The following is a 19118-nucleotide window of genomic DNA, read 5'->3' as shown; positions in this document are numbered from 1 at the left end:
TCAGGCCAAAACACTAAAAACAAACCGACCCGGGTGTCTGCGCGTGAAAAGAACGACATTAATCTTACAGATACCTTTCGCTATCATGATTATTATTAAATATGGATTTTTGCAGAAGGACCAGACTGAGATCGGTGCCAGCATTAAACGGCTTGCCTGAGACTCGTCCAGCCCGGACAAAGATTATTTTTGTCACTTAACGTAAATTATTTATTTTTTAAAACACGAAATAGAAGTGATAAAAACACCATCGTGCCCCTAATCAGTAAGATTTATGCGTAACCAAGCCTCAAACGATTTGCGTTGTTTAAGCCAGACTTGTACTGTGTGTAAGTCATCGGGGTCGAATCTGCTCTCTGAAAATGTAGTTGTTACATTTCGCACACCATCAAAATCTTTTCTCAATAGAGCCATATTTAAATAAAGATCAATCAGATAACTTATGAATAGAGGTTAATGTAATAACGAGAAGTACAAATTAACGCCCATGCGGCTACAATTCTTAAATCGACAATCATAATTTGACTCAATATAACTTATTTCTATATCATTGAATTTTTCTATTCCTATTTTAAATGCAGCTCACACAGCCAGGTGGCGCTGGTATTTTGGGCAGTTTGGCCATTTACGGTGGAAAGGGCAATTAAAAAGAAACAGGCGGCAGACGCCAACATTGGGGAAAGGAGTTCCTAAAATATTCCCGAAGCGCCAAATCGGCAGCGCGCGATCAGCCACTTAGTAACCAAATGGCCCTGCGTGCAACTTCACGGCTCGGCTGTAACTATCGGCCCGATCTGTCAGTCCAACGAAGACACAATCAGACCCGGATAGATGCCGATAATCGTTCGAGGATGTTCGCAGACCTCAACGTTTGATTAGGTTCAGCTAAGACGGTTTTCCGCAGTGTGACCATAAAAGGTACCACATCTTGACCATGTAACTGAATCGGAATTATACAAAAGTAATTGAATTGAGTTATTCTGTCAACGTGTAGCTGTGCTTAATAAAAGGCCAAACCTAACTGTGCAACATAAGGCGTCCGGAACTTAAGTAAGAAGCTAGAACGAACTTATATGGTGAAACAATCGACATTTTCAACAACAGTTATAATTAACGAAGTGATAAGAATGCGCGAATTAATGTAAAAAAGCAAAACGCAGTTTTGAGAAAACTTAAGAACCTGTTTAATAAAGCCGTATTGACGGCTCTGCACGTTCCTCAAGCCTGAAGCGTAGACTATTCCGTGTTTCAATTACGCTGGAAATGCATTTCTCTTGGAGTCGTCTATGGAGCGGAGCCGCAGGCTCTATTTTCGGTGGTAAGTTACGGAACAAATGATAATAAGATCTAATGTTAACTTTATTATACGACTGCTACGGGATGAACGAAGGTATACGTAAGCATCAAGAACACGGTTAACATCACTGCTGCCGTTCAATTATGTCAATGCTGACGACATTGATCCATTGTAACCTCTCATGAGTAATAAAGCGAAAATAAGTAATGTAAAATTAGGCGATTTTTTTCTATGTAAATCCTGCCAAGTTGATAATCATGTTAATTATTCAAGCTGTTAGTAACAAGAGTGAGTTTCAGTACACTCTACCTCGGCGTAAAGCGAGCTGCAAATGGTAGGATCGAGTAAACGCTGTAATCATTGTGACTTAGACACTCTCGTGAAATACCTGTGTAGTTGAGTCTTTTCAGTGTTATCCTGTCTACAAAAATCACCCATACCGATCGAGTTTATGCGTCCATCGATTTATTTATCCATACACTGACAAGCTATAAACGACGGTATAAATGAGAGCTGTGAAGGTTACAAGACTAAACATAATTTATTATATATTGAAAGGATAAAAAGGATGGTCTTCATGATGGGCTGTTATAACATGTTGGGGATACGTGGTGGTCTAGGTTCGAATCCAGGCTTAAACACTGGAAGGCAGCGTTGAAGGCAGGGCTTTGTCTTGTGCTGAAAGGCAGCCTCCTAAAGCAATGTTTAGATGCAGTATCGGATGTGAAACTCAAACTATGTAGTTCTGTATTGCAAGGATGCAAATTATAGAAATTAATTAATAGTTGCGTATTGTAGAAAAACGGACTAAATATCACATTAGCAATTATTGATATTCACAGAAGAACTAAACAGTACGTTGAATTTCTACTTCTTCCTTTTATTATAAGAAATCAGCTACCAAACGATTGATCCAGATTTTTGTTGGCTTCATTTTTACAGCAACAAAAACAACAATAAGGCGTTCAGCTTGTGCTTTTTGATTCAGGTCGTGCACGACGTATACCGACGAAGGTTCTTCGATAAGGGCAAATCCCACTTCAATGCAGGTTGTGCCAATAAGTTAATGAAACAACGAAAAATTCGTCGTATCCTTCGATTTGTACATATATAATTTCGACTGATACGCTGACCTTTACGCGTCTATCTGTTTTTTTTAGCACAATATAAAGATTCTGTAGAGAAGCGCCGTTATTGTGATCTTAAAGGTGGACGCTGTCAACAAACGTCGCGTGTGTCCTGTTTTTTTAGCGCTTAGAACATCCGTTTCCTGAGGTTAAAAAAGCCTTCGTGCGTGGCTATGCTCCATAGAAACTTGGGTTTTTTTTAAAGTGACCGTGGAGAGGGGTACGCGTTTCAATTCGCATTACTTTTTTTCCTTTTCCAAAACAAACGATAATAATTATATGTCGAATCTCGTTTTAAGTATTCTTCGGCTCTACAAAAAGATGGCTTCTACCACATTTCAGAATTGAAGAAGGTTGATACTGGCGGTATAGCCGCCACGACAGGATGTGACGGGACTTGAGGCAGCGACACCTAGTTTCCTTTAACTAAAGATTTGGCCGTCCGTGCTATCGCGCCAATTTCAAAAATAGTAAAGCGGTTAGCAAGCACGCTCTTTGCAAAGGCATTGCATTCATGTAGTTTACGGAAGTGTATGTTCCTATGTACTCACGTTAGCCAACAAACATCAACGAGCTTACAGAGTCCGTTGGACTATCTCAGCTAATACGTGATGTGTGCAGTTCGGAACGCTGTCGCATGGGCCCAATTTACTGTGTTCGCCCGAGTCATCGTGTTCAAAGCCTCAGACAACTACGCCATATCAAGGCTTCCTTCGTGCCTACGATATTAATAACAAATAATGTTTTGATTATTATCATTATTCGAATTCTAGTGTAGCTTTGTTTCCTTGTAACCTTTCAAAGCAAATGAATCGCGAATATATTTAGTTTTTTCTCAAGATCTCAGGCACAACGCATCGATTTCAGGAAGAAAGTTCTTTGACCTAACTGATCAATAAGTATGCCCATTCGAACTAAACGATGAGTGCTGTTTGTGTCTACACCTGCCTGCCTGCCTATCGTTGTTGCAGCATGGCTGACATCCTGCGGGAGCTCGGCTGTAGGAGCCAACGTGACCGTAACGCATCGTGTGGCGCTAATCTTTATTAGCAATCTGCTTTTTGCTGGTCGACAAAGCATTTTCCCGCGATACCTCTCAAAGCGTTTCCCGTTGGTGACCTGATCCCGTTTCCGGTAACCAACAATTCAAAATTCGAACTCAATGTCATCGCCATCACCAGTAACGTAACAGCGTCGACTGCCGGTTCTAATCGTTTGTGCAGGGCCCCGAAACTGTGTTAACTGTTTGTGACCAATGAAGGGTAGCCGCTAGCCTACTATACTGCCGCTATCTGTATCAAAACATATATATCCATATTTATTATAATAATAATAATGTTAATAGTATTAGTAACACAACTGATAGCCTTCTGCTAGCGCTAGTGCCAAAATAGGCCATAACCGAGACACCGTTAGCAGATTATATAGATTTTAGAATATCGAATGCAAAACATACATACGCATATATACACATATGAGTGATGTCGACGGATGCAGGAGTGGACTGACTTCCTGTTTGTTGCTGATTTACACATCGACCTTATTGTCTATTACTATATGATCCTCAAAGATATTTCTCTTAATATAATAATGTTGATTATTAAAAACACTGTAGAAAACAGATCTCGTACTAAGCTATTAACACATGTGTATATCCGTGTTCAAGACTCGGCACGACAAGCATGAAGTGTTACGGAGATTAAAACAGAAGATAAGCACCGAAGATTGGCGCGTGCTTCAACCCGATACTTTAGTTCAATAACGCAATATAACGATGGAAGTGTGTAAGACAATGGCACCTAATTCACTTATAGCATACGTGTAGTTTTCTTGATATTCGATTATTTAGGCACTTACAGAGCTTTTTGCGAATAAAAATCATATAATTTTGTTATTGGCAATAAAACCGTAGACTTCAGGTAGTGCTACCTAATGAAGAGAAAATCTGGGCTTAGGATAATTAGAAATGTGGGCTTAATTACCCGTTAGAGGTTTACGCTCTCACAAGACCTGTTATGTTCTCCATTTCCTTATTTGATCTCGTCACGGGTATCTTCTATGCATCGGACATCGAGCATTTAATATGGTATGATTTTTGCAATATCCATGATTAAAATAAGTTTTGAACTCGATCCTTTACCTTGAGTACTAATATAGAGAGTTGTCTTATATTTAGGCTAGATTTAGATTTTCTTTAGGCTAGAAATATTGTTAGTAAGGCTGACTATTTTTCTTTCATTTTAAGGTTTTCATTTGTCCTGCCTTAGATTTTGATTTACACATTATTGAAAATGCATGTATGACCAATTCTATGGGGAGTTCAGCATTCTGTTATCTTGTTAAGGAAGGCGACTCCTGTCTGACGCTGTGTAGAAGTCTTTACAGGTTTTATATTTAACACTCATATGGTTTCCAAATGTAAACACTGGTTAAAAATGTGGCGCTTTTGTGTAAAAATCACTCGATGAAGCCCAGAATAGACTTGAATAAGGGGTTAGTGTATGAAGTAGCTACTCGATGAAAGCACAGAATTCTGTTTTCAGGTTTATAGATAAATGAAGCCTCATATATGGCATAAACTGGTAGATATGTATGTGGCCCTACTATAGGTACGTTTTTGAGGTTGTTGACACTGAGGGAACGAATAACCTTTTGTCCTGAAACATCAACTAAAAAGAATCGAGATGTATATATGGTTCTTGCAGCCCTATCCATTTTGCTTTGTGAGTTGTATTTGTCTTGTATTATTAGATTAGATAGCAGAGGAAAAGAAAAAAATGATCATATCGTCAAGGCGACTACCAAAAGGCTATACAATATTTGGGCGTAGCCTTAATTCAAAAACATTCTTTCAAAAAACATTCAAAAACAAACTTTTCCGTTGCTTTCCTTTTATTAATTTTAACTAATTTTCCCTTGACAGCACTACAGTTCATATAATATCCTCACTATGCTAAATATCGTATCTTTAATGTAAGATCTGGCTCATTTAGAAGATGGCCGTTTTGCGAAAACCTGCTAAATACTGCGCCTTCGACTTCTATTGAAACTGGCATTTCCCAATTCAGCCAAACGTTATTCTGATACTTAGTATTGGATTCTTTAGAAGTTGCGTCTAGATTACTGCGATATCAATAGCCCCACATAGAAAAAAAACTCAGAAGGTCCGTTAATCAAAAAATTATGACGAAAGTTAATCTCGATTCATACTGACATCCAAGCGTGGTCTAGCTTTTCACTTATTTTTTTTTTGCAAACATTATATATTTTTATCTTGTTAGCGCTTGAAACAATAACGACAGCCGAGTTCGAACATACTAGCGCACAAAGTGTAATAGAATGGGGTTCTTTTTCAAAACTCCTAAAAAACATGCACAAAAATCGCACCTTAACGGCGTCGAAATTACAAAGAAAACTGTTTTTCTAATAAAAGAAAATATGAAATTTCTTGAATACGACGCGTGGATAGTACGCTCTTACGTGCCGGCCCCTTTGACTGTGACTATTGAACTCGACGTAGCTAGCATTTCCTCGCGGATAATTATTTAAATCGACTTTTCCCGTGCCAATACAAAGACCGCTCGTAATCTTCTGTTGAAGGTAGCAATACTTCGTTACAAAGCCTTACTGTTCTCAAAGATTATTTCTAGTCAGCTTTACTATTGAACGCTCTTTTTATATTTATATTTTCTGCTTTGACAATTAGTATTTGTCGCCTTGTAGTGTTTCTCTTTATTTACTTAATATACACGACTCGAACACTATTTGAAGTCAATGTTTCATTAAACATTGACTTCAAATAGTGTTCGAGTAGTAAAATGCGCCATATTGCGCATCTACGCCTTTTTACAACAACATAAGTTTCTCAACTAGGCGTCAGATTGAAATCTAAATAAGACCAACATAGGTTCTGGTTAAGTAGACACTGTGGAATCTTTTTAGCTCAACCCAAAATGATGTTTAGTTCAAAACTTCAACTTGTCGTCTGATGGATACAACGTGTGGGTGTTACACATAATGGGTAAGCGATCCTCGTTCATTCACTACCTCGTCTATTCATTGACTGGAAGCTTGCCTTTCAAACAACGATTATGTTGACAATTCGCTGATGGTCGAATGGCATAGAAAAATGTGTCCTTAGATTTTAATAAGCATTAACATGCCTATTTTTTTTTGTATTTTCTCGTGAAGGAGAACCATGTCTGGCTGCTGTGTCGCGTAAAATAATTTGTTCCCTTAGATTTCTCTTAATTACTATACAACTATTGGAAAACGATGAATGGTAAAGCACGTGCTTATGATCAATACACGAGTCTGTGTTGTTCATGTATTGAGTAAGCGTACTGACATTGGGTCGCTGTGGTGCTATGATAACAACATAATAACAATAGGCGTCGTACCGTTATTCTAACTAAGAGCGGCCGTCGTTACTTGTTATCGTTGTTGTTACATTTGACCCTAATGGAAAACCGCTAAAGGGAGCGAAAAAAAAAAAAAAAAAAAAAAAAAAAACTAGGAAAGCATCTACTGACTGTATAAGCCGTTCGATGGTCACTATTTCGCTGCATCAATCAACGATTAGAATTAACGCGCGAACAGCTCTGTCTGTTATCTGAAACGCCCTCTATCGTGATCAGCGATAGCACCGACGCCCGCATCGGACCGACGCCCAAAAACATCGATCGCCAGTTTAGTAATGCTATAATAATAGTACTATACCTAAGACACAAAGAGTTTTTCCCATAGCTTGTGTTACTAAATTTTTTTAGAATTCCTCACGGCTCCCAACCTTTTTAACAGACACGGTCGATTTAAAGTATCATGTGATAAAATTCCCTCGGGGCTAAGTTACTGGCAAAAAGCATTTTTCCATTCAAGGCGTACTGAACAATAGATGAGAAGCAGATTCGTTCTGGTCCCAACTGCCATTTACGACCGATCGTGCACAACCACTAATATGGAGAAATTAAAAAATTTTTGTCATCAACACAAGGATACCATCGCGAGTTATTGCTTTTCCCGAAAGACGAACTTATCTGAGGGGCGTTAGGCAGGAAACGCGATATTGGGCGTATCGGGTCGATGTTCAACACGCAACATGCAATATGGCCTGTTATAGAACTTCCAATGATAATTGTCTTTATCGTCATTGGAACCATTCAGAAATCTAGACTTTAGAAGTATTTAAGCTGTGAGTTAGTGACTCTTAGGACGCAAAGCTTCTGGGTGATGACGGGCGGGATACTGGATGGATCTATTATCGTATCTGTCCAATTCATGCCAGTCGTCAAAGCTTTACGTAGACGAGCATGCGCTTTTTGAGGCGTTCATTTTCTGCTTATCCACTCGTACTTCCTTACATCTGAAGCGTACCTTTCCAATGCGTGTATGAGGCGTGCATCAAATATAATAAAGATATTGATTGCGTTGGCTAAATAATGAAGTAAAAAAAATATCGAATACAATTAATAAAGCCACATATTGAAAAAGAAAGAAACGGAAGCGGTTTTAATCTTTGCTTTAGTAAGCACCACTTCTGCATTGCTTAATTACGGAACGTTACAATTTATAAACGCATTTTCCTTTCCCTGTCATTCATGCAAGGGCAAATATAATACTTGGAGCTGCTGTTTTTAGAAAAAAAAAAAAAACGTAAAATTGTTTCTCCTTGCCGTGGCTAGAAGAAATACTGTCTGTACGTGGCAACGTAATTGTCTGCTGAACGCTTATTACCTTAAAACGAATAGACATTGGCCTTCATAAACGGGGAAAGATGTGGCTGTACGTTTAAGCGGATCGCTGAAATCGATGCTTTCTTTAACGGGAGGGCCTGCCTATCTTTGGAGGCGTAATGTAATACTGAGATGTTATGAATGCATAGAGATTATATATAAAATACGTACATGGTACGTATGAAGTCAACGTGAGTATGATCAAATATGGCGTGTCCAGGTAAGGTAAGAGGTAGTCTAGAAATTAATTTCAGTATAGTAAAACAGGTAACTTATCCTCGGATGCGTGGATACCGTACCGATAAACGTCATAGGATAAAATTGGCGTACGCGTCGCGGACTGGCAGTCTAGAATTTAATGGTTTTGCTTTTTATCCGAATTCACAGCTGCCATGCGTAATGTAAAGGTAACCTGTAACTACTTGCGATCTTTGTTTTTCGACTCAAATTAATACTGACCTGGTAATAGTTAGGACGTGGCAATAGGTAGGTTTAGGTTGCGGATAATTCTGGTGAACATTCACGAGAATATTAAGGGAGATGTGCATAGAGGGGAAAAGTGTGCTTACAACGTAACTTTAGGTACAGTCGAGCAATGTTTACACAGTGTCGTAGTCAACCCTTTTACCCCTGTCGGTCTGTCTGGCTGTTGACTTGCGACGTCGGCAACTGTAAACCTACGTTTGCCCTATTTCACTATATATTTAGACAATACGGCTATTTTATTCAAATCATAGTTATATAGATTTTCTGTTACAGTTTAATTTTTTCTTAGGCATCGTTCTAGCAGTCTATTTTTAATGTAATTCTTCTAGCTATGATTGCTTACCAAGCGTTACACTGTGAGGAACGGCATTAGCTCCAATGTTACGTCCGTTTCAACTGGCGATTTCAATTCAAATCAGCGATAAAAGTCTGGAGTCGAAACGCTTCTTAAAAATAAACGATAGCCAAAGAAAATGCTCTATTCCTCACTCCGCAGACGCCTCAGCAACAGACTCATGCCGGTTGCATATCGTTGTCGTGTGTGTATGACGTATTATAGCATAGACCCATCGTAGCCCGTAAATACTATTAGAATTTCATATGATTTGCTCAACTTAGAGAACAAACATACGCTATAGGAAAAAAAAAGACAATATCAGAAAGAAATACTATTCAGTATTTACTAATTAATGAAAAGTGTGGTGACAGGTTGCACAGGCCCAGGTCCGTGATTTGAAGTTCGCGCTGGCAACAATAGCCACTGGAGTTGCCGCAAATAAGGATGCTCTAATAGCTTTTGCTTTGCCGGGGAGATAGGTTAACTTCTACGGTAATAAAATCATCAAAAAAAAAACATCCCGAATGCGCATTGAGAACAAAATTTTCACAGATTTTTATTTTTATTCTAATTTTAATTCTAGGCATGATCCTGCTCAACGTTGCAGCAATGGCCGCTGTTCGCGAAAGCTGTGAAGGTCGTATGCATAACTGTACAGAAAGAGTACGGCCGTTTCTCCATGATCTCGAATACATGTTTCCAACGAATCTCCAACACATCGACAATATGTGCAGGTCAGCGACTATTATCTACAGTTTCAGCAGTCCAATCAAGTAGGAGAAACACGTTTTTACCGACCTATGGAGAAATTCAAACCAACTGATGATTTAAGTAATCATTCCTCTTCGAAACGCCTAGAACACGTCAGCTCCATGGTCGGAAAGTAACTGTTAATGATCTTTCGGGCACAAACCCGCTGCTAAACGAGGCAGATTCGCTACGCCTCGGTCGGGCAGGCGAGAGATATTCTAAATCTGTTATGTCCATAGGTCATTGACGAATTTATAACACATTTAATTGTAATACTAAATATCGCACAAAGTTCTTGAAACGTACGAAAGGCGAACCAAGTATCAGGACACTGAAAGTAGCACAGCTGGGAAACGCTCAAGCTATTGAGCATTTTCTGTTGCAAGCTATCGAAGTTTTCAACAGAGGGTAAACTCACAGCAACGAATCAGTTATGAAGTCATATAACTTTTTCCTAAACAGCATAGTCTTCCTCTATTTACAGGATGTGGGGTGGGTTTGTGGATTGCATTCGACTCTATGTGAAAGACTGTGCTAGCGACGATCAACGATCGAGATTCAACGACGCTGTAGGGGACTCCATTGACACCGTTCACGCGATTTGCGCTTCCGACAAGTATCAGAAAGGTTAACGCCTTTGACATTTACTTAAAGAACAGCTTTGTACAGCCAACAAGAAGTTACCTCACTAAGTACTGACGATAACATCAGCCGCAGCATATCCTACAGGACATAATTCAGGCCCGCCAGCAAATTCGAATCGGAAACCTTGCTTGATAATTATTACCATGACAGCGCAGACATCGTTTATCTTCTAGTAAAAGCCAGAACCACAATACAAATTATGCTTGGATTTAAAAATAACTCCGGCAAAACAAGGCTTTTGTATGTTTAAAGAGTACATTCGCTGAATACATTACCTGCGCTTCCGTTTTCAGAGTACCTTCAGAGTGCATCATGCTTCCGCAAGGTCTCCGTGGACAACTGTGGCTCTCATTATAACGACATGGTGGGCGAAGTCAGTCAGTCCGGCAGTGAAGCTAGTGACAACATCTGCTGGTTTGTATAATTTAAGGGCAAACGCCATCACGCGGCGCAATCACGTAACAAGTCGCATGGACATGGGAAGGACGGCAGCACTATAATGATGACCTTGTATTGACAGTTCTGCATAAATGTAATTGAAATAATATAACCCATGTGTCATGTTCCGGTCCCTGTTGGTGTTGTTGTTCTTGAATCTTTCGTAATATCATTCTATTAGTGGGTCTGCATGTGTTTATCACTGCTGGGGAAATAGATATATTCACAATTGACTTGAGACTGTTAGCAATTATTTTGTTCCTATCGAATGGGTCCACCTTTTTTTTCTTCTCTAAATGGCTATGCCTTCCACAACCGCATCGACAAAAACAAACTCCGCCCCCCATTTGCTCTTGTTTACCGAACAGAAAGATGGCCGAAGCTAGAATTCAGTTTGGCTGTTGTATAGAACGGGGCACACGAATTATATTTATGAGTGTAAATGTTTTTTTTTATACATATAAATATTATATAATAACATATAAATGATTTTAAATGTTGATTTATGTTATATTGGAGCGACCAACTGGAGGTGGGCCCACCCCAACTGAACACAGCAAACAGAGAGACGGAAATAGACGGAGCTGTAATAGCATAAAATTCAACCAGGTTTAGGTTGCTACGGTGATGTGAGTTAATGACACACACAAAGCAACTTGATTTACGTTTGGCAAAGTTGGCCTGCCTTCGCGGTAATGTAAAACCATTACAATGTGCCATGCTGGCCAGAAACTGCGAGGAAATGTGGGGCAAAAGTCCAATGCAGGTAATACCAATGTTAAAGAAGACGGTCTGAGAAAGGCTTTATCATATCTGCAGTGTGCCAATCACACGAGACATGCTACAAATGCACTTAGTAAGATTCATATGAGAGTAACACAGTTATTAAAATCTTATTCACTGCAGCTTATATGAGTAATTTTTCCCCTCGCAGTCTCGGCCGATACGGGTAATAGGCGTCTAGTAACAGTATTTCCAATAACAGCCTTTATCCTTAGAAAATCAAAATATTCCGCGCTGCTTTCAACGCACATGTATAATGTACAAATAGACGAGTTTCTATGTGATACGAGGACGCTCTAGGCGGAGAAAGCGATTGCGAAGTATAGAAAACCATACAATAATGATCTAGAATTGATTCGCATTTAAAGTTGTGGATATTCCTTGCATAACCATATGAGAGACTAAGCTTGACGGTAGCTGAGGAGCACCTTCGTCGATTTTTTTCCGCCGATTGTGTGCCACGTAGATAGTCACCTGTAACACAAACAATGATCTCAGAGTGCGTTAGATACAACTCAAGGTTTTAGAAGACAAAAATGAAGACTAGTCTACCCGAGATCCTGCATATTCTTCTCCTTTACTTTCCTGTAAGTACTAGCGATGTACTTACAGGAAAACAAATGAAAAGGCCTTATACCGATCAATTGTTCATGGGGTTGCCTAATTTCCTGACCACAGAATGCATTTATCTTTAAAGGCACAATGCTGAACATCATCAAAACATTAGTCAAGATCTGTTCGTAAACGCCATTTCTCAATATATGATATTGAATTAATCCTCAAGTTGTGCCTACCATATGTTATAGTAAGAAGTTCGTCACAAAAAGAAAAGAAAGCTCAAGATCGAAAAATGAATTGGCACCGAATCAGTGAGGCCGTAATTCATTAAAAATGGGATTAACATAGGAAAGGTGTTATCCTGTCAGTTATAATGTGGGGTAACTCAAAAAAAAAAAAAATATATATATATATAACGAATTAATGAATTCTAATGAACCTCCTCAGCAATGTCCATGTATTTGAAAATAAACTTTCTTCGAATGGAAGCTTAGTGCAGTAGTTTTGTCCAGCATGAGCAGCAAGCAGACGATATGTTCTTCCGGCACACGTTTAGCGTCAGCAATAGTAAACTAGCAGAATATTAAAAAAGATTCGTGAGCAGGTCTAGCGTGCCAAAAGCCCATCGAAAGACGATTCTCAAATTTACAGTCATATCAAAGCGGACGCAAGGCCCGCCTGGAAACACGTTCTACATGATTCGCATGGGTTTTAAACATTTTTTTACATTACATCACAGCTATTTCCGCGAAGGTTTAATATACATTTGTGTTAGCTTGGTTGGCATCAGGTAACCTATTCAAAGCACCGCAAAGTATTCTTGGCCTACGGATCTGACTGAGGCGTATATTAATAGGCAAAAAGGCAACGACAAAACAAATTTGCGACGCGTCAAGCGTACATAAAGAAAAGAAGCGTGTTCTCCAAGACAGCAGTGAGATAGGACCTTGAAATCATTAATTCGCTGAATAATGGCACCGTTATGCTGGGTGTAATTTTAATTTTGTATCAAACTGATTTATGAAACGTGTATAATGGCAGGAACGGAAAAATGTGTATATTTTTATTTACCTTTAAATTTTATTTGGTGTTGTATTTAGCTTATTAATATCTGGTAGAAGCTATTGTGAATTATTTGCTTAATGTTATTGTTTTTATTTCAGTTCATACTCAAAGTTCAGAAGTTGCGTCAGTGAGCCGCTTCTTCGCCTGTGCGGATCGCACGCTCGGACCATTATGGACCACTCGATGGCATTTCTAATTCATAGATGCTCAGGAAATTCTTACTCGTGAGTATCGCAGGCTAATGTCGTCTGCTCTCAGACTATAAACACCGCTCCCTAACGTTGGTAATTCGCCTCCAAATATATGCACTTTTATCGACAGAGGGAAAATGGTACCAGTTCTTTGACTAAATATACACTGGACATATATAAACTCAATGGTTAAACCAACTGGATTATAAAAGCGTTGTTGAGTGCTATATATTGACAATATTATGTAAGCATGATATGTTTGTACGGTTATTCTAATCATCAGCATTCTGTAACATATATATTTTGTCAGGTATCCTTCATAGAATGCACATTGGTTGACATTTTGCCAAATAGCTTCCTATTGCAGACTTGTGTGAGTTTAATACATTCTGCTCTGTATCCTTGATTCAGTCGAGACAAGCTTTATGAAATTCATTCAACAAATTAACTCAGATGTCCCAGAAATTCTTGTCGCGTTATATGTGCCCAGAAGTGTACCGACGACCCAGATCGCTCGTGTCCTCTCTCTACATCAAATTGCACAAAAAATAGTTTGCAAATTGTTAAGTGCCACTAAAACCCAGTTTATGTTTTTCCAGGTACAACATAGCTACAAAGCCAAATCATTAATGGTTTCACTTTCTAACCTGAGGTTTGACAATTCATGCGCTACCGATGATTGGCTATTGTCTCAAAAGCTTGTTTAACTATGGCTTCCTCATCACTATTACAGTCAGCTCACTTATTAGAGTTCAAATAGGAAATGAAAAACAAGAAGTTATAGTAAAGCAGGTAGAGGGTATGTCGATCGTTTCACAATCGCTATCAACAGCGTGGCATCTGCCAGCTGCCAAAAACAGAAAAAACTTTTTGTACTTCTGTGGTAACTTTCAGTCGGATTTTGCCTTGTTTGTCTCATTTTGGCGAATGGCATTGGCAAACGATCCACGATGGTAACGATACGTAACCTAACCGTTTGACTGTTATTTGCTATACGACTCGTGGTTTCTACTAAACCTATTGTGCTTTCGACTGAATGAACTTCCATGCTAGACCGTTCACACCTAGTGATTCTGATAACGAGAATAACAATAACTGTTGCGGTTTCTAACACTACAGCCTCATTAGTCCGAGCAAAGATACGTTAAACCGCTAGCAAGTATGCTATGCATGAAGCACTAAACCATATCACATCACTTTCAATAATATCATTATATAGTTTGTAACAGTAGCAGTACCCCAACACTGATCCGAGCACGAATTGTCGCATAAAGTGTTTTTTTTTTTCTTTTGATTACTTTACATTAGTAAAAACGGCAGAAGACGAACCAGACGAGCTTTCTAATTTCATTTAACGAGCAGTCTCTCCTTTATCCATATTTTATAACATAGCCAAGTAATAGTAGAATGGATAAATAGAGCAGTAAATAAAAAAAAACAACTAATGATAAACACCCATTATTCTCTTGTATAATTATAGATCGACTATCATTTTCAGAAGATCAAGATACTGCGAAGGGTTACCATTTTCCCTGTAGATCACAAACGATTCGGATTTTATCTTTGTTTGGCTCTCTATGGCGTTTTTTTTCTTTAGCATCCTAGCTATGGATATCTGACGAAGCCTACAATAATACGATCTTTTTTTCGGCTGCTTTGTTAGAAGACCATTGCCCTGAAGATTTTGCTAATATATATTTTATGAGGTCAAAGGCAGTTAATGAAATTATAGTTTCAGCCACGGAAGAGTGCGTACGTATCTTTGCGATGACGTAAACTTTTCGCCCTAACATATTTTATGCTTCATATGTAGAGAAAGGTTTGTAATGTCCCCGTTAGCAGAAAGTCTACCCCATTAGCATAAGGTCAAGTATCCTATCCACTCGTAACTTTGAATGAATTACATAGAAGACTGGATTTCGGATAAGTACTTAACCGCATAAGAGTACAACATATAAATAGAATTCAAATCTGTCATATTGCCCAGTAGCCAGAACCCAGTAAATGGCCTAACGTAATTACCACTTTGCCTAGAAAGCGAGTTGAAAGGCAACACCTTCCATATTCCTGAATAACCTTTCGTATTTTAAGTATTTCCTGGCAGAAACGTCGGCCATCAAACAGTTGAAACATCGTATTTACCACTGATAACCATCTAAGCTCTACCACCTCTTTGTCCCTTCTACTACTTCTAACTGCCTGTTTGTTTTTCTAGGAGCTTTTTTTTCGTATTCCTATGCTAGTCCATGTCAGTTTCAAGTGATGTTAAATTGGTCAAATTATTCACACGCTTCTGCGACTTCTTTCCAGTCTTTCGTACGAATGTCCGAAATCACGGGGTCACTCGATTTTCACGAATGATCGTCCCATAGTTGTGTCCTCTTCGATGTCGCTTAACGGTTCACCCATTGTGGACGATAACAAGATGTACAACAATGATATTCGCCATCGACATAGCACTTTTCGGTCGACAAACGATCCAAGGAATCGGGACGATTATTACGATAGATATAACTTTGATTCGCGGGAGATCGCGAGGCAGTCGCACCTAACACCCGCATCGGCAGGGGCAAGCGGCGCGTCATATCGGTTGTCAAATCAGTACAATAACCGGGCCTTGTCGGATCACAATAGTTCGTCGTCCGCGTTTGCAGCATCACCAACGCTCACGTCGTCGGCAACTGATTTCGGCGACTCAAACCAGGATACGGCCAGGAGGCTGCAAGCTACAGCGAAATTTGAAAGACCTGCTGCGTCCGCTAGCAGTCGCCTATCGAGGACCTTCAGTGATAATGATTCATCAACAGCCGTTGCTCAGATTGGTGGTGGACACCTGCTTATAATTAGTTGTTCGCTTTTGATCCTTACTTTATTTTGAACAGGTCTCTGGTATCGGCAGGGTACATAGCGGCTCTATGAAGTGAATAGTGAAAATCTGCCACAGCAGTGGCGGTTGAGCTCAAAACCGTCGAGAAGAAAGAGTTGCATTCAGGTTACTTGAGTTAGTTTATCATACACTATTCAGGACCTTACGTCGTACCTGACATAAGATAATCTAACTTTTTGGTGGGTTACTGAAGCTACCCTATCAAAAAAATATTCAATTTAATAGAAACTTGCAGATTGTAAACTCGGATTTAGCCTCACTCAGACACAAAAGCACGATATTTTTTTTTTGTAGTCTGCACATTTCGAACGAAATTTTATATTTCCACAAACATCTATTTTTACTGGTGGACTTTAATTCTGAACGAGTAGAACGACTTCTCAGTAGAATTAGGTTCATCAAGTTTAGAGTGTAGAAATACACTTTGTGGTTCGTACAACTTACAAAACTGAATTAAGTAACGGCTTTAGAATAACATGCAAACCATTGTTACTGTACATCATTGTTCTCGTTTTTTTGTCATATGTATATCGCTAACGATGTAGACCAACACAGCTGCAAAGTAGGCCGAGTCAATAACAGATATTTGGTAATAAAGTTGCTATATTCACATAGCTGTTGGTGAAGCTATATATTGTACATATATGGTCAAAACCCTCTGTTCAAAAATGAATGACTCGTTTGCTCCAGATTAACGAATATTTACTTAATTACTTAACCCCAAGCTGTCCCCCTCAGAATAAATCCCGACGAATATAACACACTAATGCCTCAAAACATGTCTCGAATTCGATCTTCAGTACAATCCTTAGTTTGGTCAGCAATTTTTATGTCGATATGCTTCCATTTCAAATTTTCTGTTACTTTTGCAAACATGAAAATGGGGTTAATTCCGGGAAAGGGGGTCAGAGCAACACACGTATTAAATTATTTTATAACAACTGCTGTGCATCGTTATGATGCAGGACTTGCCGTGCCACAGTTCAGGTTCCTTGTGTCAGACGTAGCCGCGAAATTTTCGAAAAACTTCTTGATAATGTTTGCTGGTGAGCGTGGAGCACGACAACATAAACTCATAATAAACAGTTTTTCAACGGACGAACAAAACTATGAGATCAATTTTGGTTTTAGGCCTAGAGCGTGCGATTTCCTTTTAGTGGGGTTTGTTTTTGTATCGGTATTAGAAAGATTGTATTCTTGTGCCCTAATCGTAGCCTAATATGGACGTCTGGTCACCCGTAAAAACGTATTCAAGCCAGTCTGTTTTTTTTTTTAGAAGTGCCAAACGTTTTCCTGGCACAGCTCCCCATGGACGTTCATCTAAGGAACGTTCAGTTGTTTCGGCGTAAGCTTTGCCGTAAGCCCTCTAACACCCAGAAGATCGGTCGAGAGAGCCTGAGATGAGCCTTTTGAAATACTTACTTGTTCTACTAGCCCTTTCATTGTGGTATGGCTGTTGACGAGCACCAGTTGTTTCGTCTTTTCCACGTTCTCGTGCGCAATCGTCGATACAGACCTTCCACGAAGGGGATTTTTCTCGATAAACTCCTGTCCGTTTCTGAAGCGCTTGAACGACCTGTTTATTTGAGCTTTATTCCATGCCTAGTTTCCGTAGACACTACGCAACATCCGCAGTATCTGAACGGAATTATTCTACAACAGACTTATAGCTGAGAAAAACCGCGAAACGCTTATTACATAGATTTATACAATTTCATCGGAGAACTCGATGTTGCATCGGATTTTTATGAAATTTCATCTCTGTTTAGCGGAAGCCCTGGTTTTCTTCCCAGACCAAAAACCCATTAACTTTTGAACAAATGGTTATATATATAGCTTTCGTATATTTAATATGGACCAATACCAAAGCCATCGATCCCAACGGAAACTGGGCAGTTAATAAAGTTTTGTAAATCATTGCGACTCTGCATTTTCTCTCTCGATTTTCAATGTATTCTGAGTGCGATTATAATGACTTGATTATACATCGAAAACTAGAATCAACTATATGATGATTTTTGTTCAGAACTGACATATTTTATAACTTAATACGTTTGCTGAAGATGGTAAATAAATAAGTTCCGGCATCAACTTATACTACTATAAACGTATCTCATCCGTAAATGATCCCTGAAAACGTTAAACAAGTACGTTTACTTGACTATAGATGTTTATCAAAATTTTCATGGTAATACCGCGGGATCTTAGATAAATAAGACAAAAATTTAACATAAAGTAATGATCACTGGATGCAGAATTTTGTCAAAAACGTCATATTTGTGTACGATTTTTGATATATTTATGAAATATCAACACGTCGACATCTTTCAATATAGCAATAAATATAGTAATAAATATTTTGTACGAAGTGATTTGACTGAGCATGTGTTAAACCGAACAATTTTCTGTAGCGTCACCTTTTATAATACTAGAATTACCGTTGCGTAACTTTAACTTAGCACGACTTCGAAGATTAACTTAAATTAAGCTACAAGAGGATAATGTTTTCATATCTATCATTCTTTTTCCGCCTCGGTAACGTTTGTTAATAAAAATTATTTTTTTTCTATTTTTGATTTGAAAATGAAAACCAAATTCTGTCATATTTTATGCAAATACAACATACGCTAACAAAACGGTGATTATTGTAGTGTTATTCTGCAAAGAAATAGAGAATCCATGGTTTTGAATCGATGGGCAAAATAATTTTGAATTAGTTGTCTGGAAATTTAGTAACTGATCCGATTCAAGAAAGATTTTTTTATTTCATCGTTTAAGACACACATAGTAATTTTTTACATCTAGATGACGACAAGCGCGCT

General features: G+C 38.7%; 1 protein-coding gene across 1 annotated transcript; it reads left to right on the top strand.

The window, feature by feature from the left end:
- Positions 1 to 718: 718 nt before the first annotated feature.
- Positions 719 to 18658, top strand: LOC111248015 (uncharacterized). The gene is made up of 6 exons (XM_022799694.2): positions 719 to 1318; positions 9563 to 9713; positions 10214 to 10356; positions 10668 to 10788; positions 13317 to 13442; positions 15720 to 18658. The coding sequence occupies exons 1-6, from the start codon at positions 1264 to 1266 to the stop codon at positions 16285 to 16287; spliced, it is 1164 nt and encodes a 387-aa protein (XP_022655429.1). The 5' UTR covers positions 719 to 1263; the 3' UTR covers positions 16288 to 18658.
- The last annotated feature ends 460 nt before the right edge of the window (positions 18659 to 19118 follow it).

Source organism: Varroa destructor, unplaced genomic scaffold (genome assembly GCF_002443255.2).
Source record: "Varroa destructor unplaced genomic scaffold, Vdes_3.0 BEIS01000003.1, whole genome shotgun sequence".
Lineage (NCBI taxonomy): Eukaryota > Metazoa > Arthropoda > Arachnida > Mesostigmata > Varroidae > Varroa > Varroa destructor.
The sequence above is the reverse complement of the archived record's forward strand: the minus strand, read 5'-3'. Positions and strand labels throughout refer to the sequence as shown.